The sequence below is a fragment of the Larimichthys crocea genome, chromosome XVIII (genome assembly GCF_000972845.2).
Source record: "Larimichthys crocea isolate SSNF chromosome XVIII, L_crocea_2.0, whole genome shotgun sequence".
Classification (NCBI taxonomy): domain Eukaryota; kingdom Metazoa; phylum Chordata; class Actinopteri; family Sciaenidae; genus Larimichthys; species Larimichthys crocea.
The window spans coordinates 21,210,523-21,221,916 of record NC_040028.1 but is presented as its reverse complement, the minus strand read 5'-3'; the positions used below and the strand labels follow the sequence as shown (position 1 = coordinate 21,221,916).

Sequence of the window (11,394 nt, the reverse complement as noted above, 5' to 3'; positions counted from 1 at the left end):
AAACCAAAACAAACTTCATTTAAATTAAGTAGATGTGCAGTAAGTGCTCAACTGTAGCTGCCGTTAGTACTGTTTAGCTCAGTTTAGTTAGCTCAGCAGCCTCTATGGGACATGCAGAGGAGAAGAGACAACCGGTTTTTTAACTAGAAGTTGTGGTAACCTTGTCAGCTGTACTCGAGGTATTGTTTTCCATTACTAGATACGTTCTTCTATCAAAAACTAAACGAGTAGGCGAGCAGGTCCACCAACACAGGGCCAGCTACATACTGCTGTGTGTTTTGTCTCCGTGGTGGTGTTCCAGTAGATTCTGCAGGCCCGTGCGACATTAAAGTAGCTCTTTGTACAGCGCTGGGTGTGCCAAGGTAAAACACACCCACACACACACACACCCACACACACACAAACACACACATCACACGCACACCGCACAACAGCACCCGCAACAACACAATCACACACACACACACCCACAACCAACACCACACACACTAACATTGAACCAACATGTGATATTAATGATGTGTGATTAAATCCCAGACCTCCACCTGTGCTTTTATTTAATTCTACTTGCTGCGGTGGACTTCTGTGTCCTTTGTCTCGTAGCAGGAACATAACCTGGTCCTTGCGGATTTCGTGGCTGACGATGGTGTCCATCGACCCCACCAATGGCACCAACACAACACAAGAGAGGTATTGAAGTCGGCTGGCCCCCCCCTCCCTGATGGTTCTGTATTGATTTCATTGATGTTCCTGTATCCAGCAGCTGCGTTTTATTGAAAGACCACATTCGTCTGATTGACTGTAAATCCCAGAGTCCCCTGCTCTATTCCTCCGTGTCAACATATGAGTGCTGCAGAAACGTGATGCCGAGTCCACCCAGAGAGCAATCTCTCTAGGCAACAAACAGCCGAGAATATAACAGAATATATAAATGAGTCATCTGTGAACACTGAACCACGTCACGAACTCAGTTTATCCTGATTCAAGTGTACAAAGAACACCGAAATGTACTGCTGTAGAGGAGAGCTAAGAACAGAGCAACAACACAACATCTACAAAACAACACAGCAACTAAACGACATCTACAACAACAACACAGCAACTTCCTTAACGCCAATCTACAAACAAACACACGCACTAAACACACTCTCACAACACACAGCAACTAACGACATCTAACAACAAACCAGCAATTAACACACTACAACACGACAACTAACAATCTACAAACAACACAGCAACTAAACAACATTACACAACACAACAACACGAACACTAAACGAACACCAACGAACGACGAACAACAACAACAGAACACAACATAAAAAACGTAACGAATCTACAACAACAACTAAACGACAGCAAAACAAACTAACGACATCTACAACAACAAAGCAACTAAGAATAAAAAACCAACATAAGCTAAACAACATCTACAAAACAACATAAACTAAGACATACTAAACAACACAGCAACTAAACGGACACATCTACAACAAAACACAGACAACCTAAACACATCTCAACAACACACAGACTAACAGACATTCACAAAACACACAGCAAACTAAACGACATCTACACAACAACACAGCAAACTAAAACGACATCTAGAACAAGGACCAGGCAACTAAACATCTCAAGACAAACAACACAGCAACTAAAACAATCTAGAAACAACAACACAGCAACTAAACACATCTAGAACAACACACGCAATAACACATCTAAACAACAAACACAGATAAAATCTAAAACACATATCTACACTAACGACATACAACAACAAGCAAACTAAAACGACATCTACCCAACCACAACACAGCAATAACGACATCTAGAACAACACAGCAACTACGAAACATCTAGAACAACACACAGCAAACACATCTTAAAAAACAGACTCTACCACAAACCAACAACACGCAACTAAAACACCATCTACCACAACCCACGCAATAAACGACATCTAACAACACAGCAACTAAAGACTAATCTACAACAACAACACAGTCAACTCTAAACCACATCTAAACAACAACAAACCAACAGCAAACTACACGACCAAAATCCTCGACTACAACAAACACAGCACTACTAAACGACATCTACAACACACAACACAGCAACTAAACGACATCTAAACAACAACAAGACGCACACTAAACGACATCTACAACAACAACACCAGCAAACTCACGACTCTACAACAACAACACAGCAAACTAAACGACATCTAAACAACAACACAGCACTACAAACGACATCTAGAAACACAACACAGCACTAAACACAATCTAACACACAACAACCAGCAAGCTACACAACAACATCTAGAACAACAACACACGCAACTAAACGACATCTAGACAAACAACAAACAGCAAACAAGCACTAACAACTATAATCTAGCTACAGGTCTAACAACACAGCAACAAACACTCAACAACAACACACGACAGCAACAAACAAACATCTAAAAAAAACAACAAAGAAACCTACACAACATCTAGAAAACAACACAGCAACTAAACATCTAGAACAACAAGCTAAGCAACTAACATCTACGAACCAAACAACCACAGCAACTACTAAAACTTCTAGAACAACAAGCCGAACATCAGTGTAACCTTTGATGCAATCTAAGATCATATATATGATTATATATATTATTATATATATTATCATATATATCATTATATATATATGATTCTGCTGCAGGACGCCTGTGTGTCCGCTCAGGTTTAAGTAGAAGTATTTAACAGTCACACAAAATATAACGGTACACAACAACACTTCATTTACTAATACAGTAGATGTTGCAGTGAAGTGCTAACTGTAGCTGCCGTTAGCTCATGTTAGCTCAGTTTGTTAGCTCAGCAGCCTCTATGGACATGGCAGAGGAGAAGAGACAACGTTACTTAGAAGTTGTGGTAACTATGTTCAGCTGTACTCGAGTATTTGTTCCGATTACATTACTTCTGATCAAAAACTAAACGAGTCGAGCAGGTCACCAACAGCAGCCAGCTACATGCTGACTGTGTGTTTGTCTCCGTCAGGTGGTGTTCAGTAGATTCTGCAGCCCGTGCGACATTAAAGAGCTCTTCTGTACAGCGCTGGGTGTGCCAAGGTAAACACATGCACACACTGCTGCTTTATATTTAATTCTACTTGCTGCAGGTGACTCTGTGTCTTTGTCTCGTGCAGGAACACTAACCTGTCCTTGCTGGATTCGTCTGGAGCGATGGTGTCCATCGACCCCACCATGCCACACAACACAGAGAGGTATTGAAGCGCTGCATCCCCTGATGTCTGTATTGATTCATTGATTGTTCAGTTCAGCAGCTGCTGTTTGATTGAAAGACACATTCGCTGATTGACTGTAAATCCCAGAGTCCCCTGCTCATTCCTCCGTGTCAACATATGAGCTGACATGAAACGTGATCCGAGTCCACCCAGAGCAACTCTAGGCAACAACAGCCGAGAATATAACATAATATATAATAGAGTCATCTGTGAACACTGAACCACGTCACGCTCACGTTTATCCTGATTCAAGTGTACAAAGAACACCGAAATGTACTGCTGCAAGAGAGACTAAGAACAGAGCAACTAAACAACATCTACAACAACAACACAGCAACTAAACGACATCTACAACAACAACACAGCAACCAAACATCTAGAACAACAACACAGCAACTAAACATCTAGAACAACAACGCAGCAACATCAGTGTAACCTTTGATGAAATCTACAGACACAGTGCTGCTGGGCGGTTTCTCGGTTTCTGGTGAACTAGTTGCCGTTACCGTGAAGGACGTGAACCGGGCGGTTTACTCGTGACACGGTTACTTTTCATCGCGGCTCTTATTCTCAGAAACTTGGTCTACAAACATTTCACCAGCGTTTCCACTCAGACGATTCCTGGCAGTGTTCTCACGTCTGATTTCCTGGTGGCGTTTTCCGTTTCACCGCTCAGTAAATGGAATTATTGCCGGGCGTCGTGTGAAAACCAGAAACATGAACCTGTCCCTGATTGTTCTGCAGGTTTTTCCACAGAACGAGCCCGTCTTTAAATACCATGTAAGCCGTGTGTTATTAAGAAGCATGCTAAACATTGACCACGTGCAGCTCGTCGGTTCAGCTACTGATTTACCTGCCGAGCAGCCGAGGCACTGCTGTCGACCCGGACTGCCTGTTTGGACCACACTGAGAGACAGAACCAGTGACATTAGAGTCTGATGACGGGCGCTCTTCAGCATCAAACAGGAAGCAGGAAACCAGGCAGTTACCATGGTAACAGCTATAAAAACTCATGGAAGCTAAAGAGCTAACAGTAGCTAACGGGAGCTAACGTTACGACTCTTCGGTGAACCACCCCCAGAAAGCAGCCTCGGTCCGGGCCGTGAGAGACGGGGAAGTCCTGCTGTTTACCAACAGTAAGGTAGTAGTAGGTCATGTTTTGGCCAACTTAGATAAGGAAAGATCTTTAAATGTACGTGTGAAGGCAACACGACACGTCAGTCCTCCCTGACGACTCTTTGGCGAACCACCCTGTCTGTTTACTGGTGATGTGACGGTGAACTCACTCACTCTTCGTCTCTTTCCACTCTGCATGGTGGGTCAGGATCTCCCTCACAACACAGAAACCTTTGTTTGTATATCTACACAGGAACCTGGGTGGAAACCCGCCAAAATAAAATCGCTCTGGGGTCTCGAGCTTTACGGCTGTAATCATCCAAAGTCGAACCTGAAACCCGACATGACTTCGCTCTGTTCAACAAAACACTCAACACACTCTAATCCCAAGGTCACACACACTCACACACTGATTAGAGAGGACACACTGTTCACTCGTGTGTGTGTGTGTGTATGTGTGTGTGTGTGTGTGTGATTGTTATCTTATCTCAGGGTGAAATCTGAAACGTTTTATTTGACAAACATCATCTGAGTGTCGGTAATCTTCCATGTAAACAGGGTGTGTGTGTGTGTCCTCCCACTTCCTAATTAAGCGTCACATGACCTCTGCTCTCAAGACTAACCTGTGTGTGTGTGTGTGTGTGTGTGTGTGTGTGTGTGTGTTTGTGTGTCCTGTTGTGTTATGTTGAAGGTCGCCGTACAGAGTGGTGCCGATGACCGGAGGACAGCTCGCTGGTGAGTTTCAAGCAGTTTTAAGCACTGACACAAAAAATCAGCTTTGAGCTTCTTTCGTCCCCACTTGGACGAGCCGTCCCCACTTGGACGAGCCGTCCCCACTTGGACGAGCCGTCCCCACTTCACGTCTTCAATGTGTGAAGTGTCCCCAGATGTACCATAAGTCAGGTTCACACACACAAACACACACATCGTCCTCAGTTCAGTCTTTAGTCTGAAGCGTGTCCCTAAACGTAGCTTTAGTCAAACTGCTACATGTTCTTTCTTGCTGAGCTTGCAGACTATCCTCGTCTATCTCCTGGCCATATTTCACAAAGTGTCAAACTGTTCCTTCAATGACGTTCTGTGGTTGATTTGTTCATTTTCATGTCTGAAGGTCTCTGACCCGACGGCATGAAGGAAGTTTAGGAATCCTTCAAGAAGCCGTTTGAACCTCTGACCGGAGTAAATGTTTGTTTTCAGTCTCAGTACAACCTTTAATAAAAAAGACACTGACAGTAGTGGTTGCCAGTTCTTGGCCTTTGATTGCCATCCGTGCCAAAATGTTGCTAGTCAGTCATATGCAGTTACTTAAATAAAATAATAATAAATAAATTAGATTAGATAGAGGCTGACAAGCAGGCAGAAGTAACCTGCTCCCAGTAAACAGACATCATGTTTATTGGTTTAAACGTGCACACATGCAGTTTCGCAAACATCTATAAAAAAGAAAGAGCTTCCTGATCTCGTCAGCGCTTCACTCCAATCACTCCAGTTTAAAGTCATATAACTCGTTTTATGGAAACTACATCACTTCAGTAGTAGCGCTGAACTCCGGGCACTGACCTCCTATCAGCCACAACAAGTCTATATAAAGAGAGTGAGGTGAGGGAGAAGTAAACATCTGTCAGAGCTCATCAGGAGCCTCGCTCATAAAACATGTTCGATGGTGTAAAAATACTCTGAATTCCTATCGAATCAGTCAGAGCGTGAGATTTTCAGCTGCTGCGTTCGAAGCAGGGTTTGAGCTTCAGGTGTCACCTGTTGTTAAGGAGAGTGTGAAAATGAGATGTGCACCTTTTCTCTACAGTCTGTGCTATGCTGCAAAGTCCTTGAACCACCCTCGCCTTTTCCTTGCAAAGTTTTTCATGGTTTTCCTTCAGTTTCTAAAGCCTGAATGCGTGAAGGTCCTCCACAGAAAGCTGCATCTGTCCTGATGAAGGACCTTCACCCGCGTGCACCATCCGCGTACACCGCCTCGCTATCATCGCAGGAACTTCCTGGATCATCGTAAACTCGTTTTAAAGGAACAATAAATCAGTTTATTTAGACACGCTGTTAAATGTTACACACTGCAACAGAGTCACATGTGAAAATATTGATGCATCCAGTAAAGTTACTTGGTTTGCTATAATATATCAGCGTCTCTCATTCAAAGTCTTCACACGGCTTTAATTATCCGTACAAACCGAGCACGGAGGCTTCGTGTGACGTCAGTCTCTACTTTGCTTCTACATTGTTTTAAACCTGTCAGTAAACTTTGCATGCACACGCAGTGAAACATATTTAACAGAGTATTTGTACATGCTGGTATTAGTGCAGGACGCTCCGGCCTGCTCGTCCAGCTGAACCCGGCTTAATTAATCACAGAGTGGAATTTTTTACCAGCGCTGCTCTGACCGCGACCTCGCGTCAAACATGGAATGTGAGTAACACAATGTACAAACTACGAGCGGCTGACAATGACTTTTTTTTTTACAGTTTCTCGTAGCCATTAGTTTATTGGCCTGTGACGTTGTTGAACTTTGCCCATAACAGTGAGCGCTCTCAGCCAATGGGCAGGCAGGGCTGGTGTTTGTGTGTCCAGCCTGTTCTCGCTGTGTGTATATGTGTGTGCGTTGGAGTGAGTGTGTGGGAAGAGGAATCAGAAGTGGCTCGTTAACACGTCAAGCTGTCAGCTCGGTTCCTGCTCGCCGCTTCAGACGCTCTGCTGGTCACCGATGCTGAGACCACATTTAATTCATCTTCGGCCTCTGCCATCTGTTGACGGCGTCTGATTGGCTTATATAATCTCTGCGTGGATGCATATGTGTGTGTTGATCAGGTCTGCTGATGCTCTGAACTTCACCTCTGTCCGTGTGTGTGTTGTGCATGTAACACAGCTTCACGCTTCTTTTCTCTGCAGATAAAGAGGAACTCTTCCAGAATGTACTGACGCAAGTAGCAGAGCAGTTTTCAAGGTAAGTCCTCCTCTGTAAGTCGCTTTGGATAAAAGCATCTGCTAAATGTAATGTAATGTAATGTAATGTAATGTAATGTAAGTCAGTCGACTCGTTAAACTGTAGCTGCTAATTAAACGTGCATAATGTGTCAGATTCACTGTAGATCATCTGTGTCGTTTCGTCAGGCTGTTTCATAATGTTCAGCTGCCTTTATCACTTCATGCATATCTGCCTCTTGACTTTGTCTTGCACTGATCTCAGACCTGATTTCTCTGCAGCTCTCTTATCATTTGTTTTCTTTTTTTTTTCAATCGTACTTGAATGCAACGCTACATCAGGAGTCCAAAGGGAACAATGCAGCAGGACATTAGACTGAAGATACCGTGTTGTTGTTAGATCTGAAGTTGTATAACATGATCTGATAAAAGAGTTGGCACTAATAGAGAATTACATAAACGACAGAGGTGCAAGAATCATTTACGGTACTGACCAATCAACAGATAATTTATGATTACGACGTCTTACTTAATGAATTATCTGTCACGAACTCATCTTTAACAGAGTGGGAACCACACATACAGAGTGGAAAAACAATTATACCGTGTAATAAATATCAGAGTTATGTGTGAATCACTGCAGTTCAGTTGTATTTTAAGTATTTTAAGTTTGATGCACATGTATAAGAATATAAAAGACTCAGCAGAGCGCTGCAGGAGTTAAATATCTGTTTTATATGAAGCTGTTGTTGGTCATTGTTGCTTTTTATATATAAATATATATAAAGATATATATTTATAAACATAATAGTCTGTTACTCTCTTTGTTTAACTTGTTTTTAGCCATCGAGCTGACTAAAATATCCACCTGCAGCAGAAAAGTGTAAATATATAAGATAACTGATATTTAAACACAATATTTTAACAGCAAGCATATGTGATAATATCACGTTAAAAATCGCCTCTTTCTGTTCTGCATGTGTGGTTCCCACTCTGTGTTTTTGTTCATTCACTCTCCATACATTGTATTTTTAGTTTAATGAATTTGACAAAACACGATAAAAGTCGATAATGCTCGGCCAATAGAGCTGATTAAAATATCCACCTGCAGCAGAAAAGTGTAAATATATATGATAACACACAAATGTGATGGTGCTGTGTAAAAAATCGCCTCTTAAATAATTTCCGTGTCTTTCCGCTCTGTATGTGTGGTTCCCACTGTATGTACGGTTACAGATTCTCTCCGCCTCTCTACACTTTTTATATTTACACTATTTGTAACAAAACGTGACAAAGAAAATAAAACTTTTGCTAAAAAAGAGACAAAACACACAATGAAAGAATTTAAACTTTGACTTCACACAAATTGTCCGTCGATATCACAATAACATCGGTTCACAGAGCTGAGCAGATCTCCACCTGCAGCAGAGCAAGAAAGTTCAAGTTTATTTGTATTTGTCGTGACTCTTTCCACACAGACTCTTCATCATATTATTTACAGACACTTAACGTCTCGTACCGCAGTGTTCTGGATCTCCTGCAGAGTCTTAACGGGACTTATTGTGGCAACCGTAATCCAGCCTAAAAATATTAAATGCATAGTTTCTCTGCACGCGTTAATGAAAAGATGTGTCAGATTTCTGTTACACACTGCAACACGTCGTAATTCATCTGTCGCTCGTCTGTCTGCAGGGCGTTCAAGATCAACGAGCTGAAGACCGAGGTCACCAACCGGCTCGCCATGTTGGAGAAAAGAGTAGAGCGTAAGTCTGTTCCCGCCTCCCCACATATATATTTATATTATATATATATATATACAGACCTGTCATCAAGTTCACTTCAGCCTGCACAGACTCTATACAGTAGTGCTGCGGTAAATGAGGTCAAAAGGAAGAGAAGAGAGGGAGCTTACAGTTGCATTCATTCATTCAATATCTACTGGTGAAGCATGACTAGGACTGAATGGGGGGGGCGAAAGAGGAAAAAGACTTCATGTTAATTTTTTTGTATATTTTAAAGAGGTTTCATCCGTAGGCTCATTAGTTTATTGGCCGTGACGTTGTTGAACTTTGCCCATAACAGTGAGCGCTCTCAGCCAATGGGCAGGCAGGGCTGGTGTTGTGTGTCCAGCCTTCTCGCGTTGTGTATATGTGTGTGCGGTGGAGTGAGTGTGTGGGAAGAGGAATCAGAAGTGGCTGTTAACACGTCATGGTCAGCTCGGTTCCGGCTCGCCGCTTCAGACGCTCTGCTGGTCACCGATGCGGAGACCACATTTAATTCATCTTCGGCCTCTGCCATCTGTTGACGGCGCTGATTGGCTTTTACTGCGTGGAATAGTGTGTGTTGATCAGGTGGCTGATGCTCTGAACTTCACCTCGTCCGGGTGTGTGTTGTGCATGTAACACAGCTCACACGCTTCTTCTGGCAGATAAAGGGAACCTTCCAGAATGACTGACGCAAGTAGCAGAGCAGTTTTCAAGGTAAGTCTCCTCTGTAAGTCGCTTTGGATAGAAGCGTGGCTAAATGCAATGTAATGTAATGTAAGTAATGTAATGTAATGTAATGTAAGTCAGTCGACTCGTTAAACTGTAGGCTGAATTAAACGTGCATAATGTGTCAGATTCACTGTAGATCATCTGTGTCGTTTCGTCAGGCTGTTTCATAATGTTCAGCTGCCTTTATCACTTCATGCATATCTGCCTCTTGACTTTGTCTTGCACGGATCTCAGACCTGATTCTTCTGCAGCTCTCTTATCATTTGTTTTCTTTTTTTTTTCAATCGTACTGAATGCAACGCTACATCAGGAGTCCAAAGGGAACAATGCAGCAGGACATTAGACTGAAGATACCGTGTTGTTGTTAGATCGTGAAGTTGTATAACATGATCTGATAAAAGAGTTGGCACTAATAGAGAATTACATAAACGACAGAGTGCAAGAATCATTTACGGTACTGACACAATCAACAGATAATTTAGATTACGACGTCTTACTTAATGAATTTACTGTCACGAACTTCTTTAACAGAGTGGGAACCACACATACAGAGCGGAAAAACATATAATAACCGTGTAATAAATATCAGAGTTATGTGGTGAATCACTGCAGTTCAGTTGTATTTTAAGTATTTTAAGTTTGATGCACATGTATAAGAATATAAAAGACTCAGCAGAGCGCTGCAGGAGATAATCGGTTTTATATGAAGCTGTTGTTGGTCATTGTTGCTTTTTATATATATATATATATATAAATATATATATATTTCTAAATTCACTTACTTGTATAAACATAATAGTCTGTTCTCTCTTTGTTTAACTTGTTTTTAGCCATCGAGCTGACTAAAATATCCACCTGCAGCAGAAAAGTGTAAATATATAAGTAACTGATATTTTAAAACACAATATTTTAACAGCAGCAAGTATGTGATAATATCAGTTAAAAATCGCCTCTTTCTGTTCTGCATGTGTGGTTCCCACCTGTGTTTTTGTTCATTTCACTCTCCATACATTGTATTTTTAGTTTAATGAATGTGACAAAACACGATAAAAGTCGATAATGCTCGGCCAATAGAGCTGATTAAAATATCCACCTGCAGCAGAAAGTGTAATTATATGATAAAAACACAAATGTGATGGTGCTGTGTAAAAAATCGCCTCTTAAATATTTCCGTGCTTTCCGCTCTGTGTGTGGTTCCCACTGTATTACGGTTACAGATTCTCTCCGCCTCTCTACACTTTTTATATTTACACTATTTGTAACAAAACGGGTCAAAGAAAATAAAACTTTTGCTAAAAAAGAGACAAAACACACAATGAAAGAATTTAAACTTTGAACTTCACACAAATTGTCGTCGATATCACAAACATCGTGTCACAGAGCTGAGCAATCTCCACCTCAGCAGAGCAAGAAAGTTCAAGTTTATTTGTATTTGTCGTGACTCTTTCCACACAGACTCTTCATCATATTATTTACAGACACTTAACGTCTCGTACCGCAGTGTTCTGGATCTCCTGCAGAGTCTTAACGGGACTTATTGTGGCA

The 11,394-nt window shown here is 41.8% G+C and overlaps 1 protein-coding gene across 1 annotated transcript in view; it reads left to right on the top strand.

Annotated features, from left to right (window-relative positions):
* The window catches only part of pde9aa (phosphodiesterase 9aa), a 37,245-nt gene that overhangs the window by 14,379 nt on the left and 11,472 nt on the right, over nt 1–11,394 (top strand). Inside the window, 5 exon segments of the mRNA XM_027290708.1 lie at nt 3,060–3,130; nt 3,208–3,285; nt 5,114–5,157; nt 7,322–7,376; nt 9,047–9,117. Of these exon segments, the coding sequence (XP_027146509.1) occupies nt 3,060–3,130; nt 3,208–3,285; nt 5,114–5,157; nt 7,322–7,376; nt 9,047–9,117 (319 nt within the window).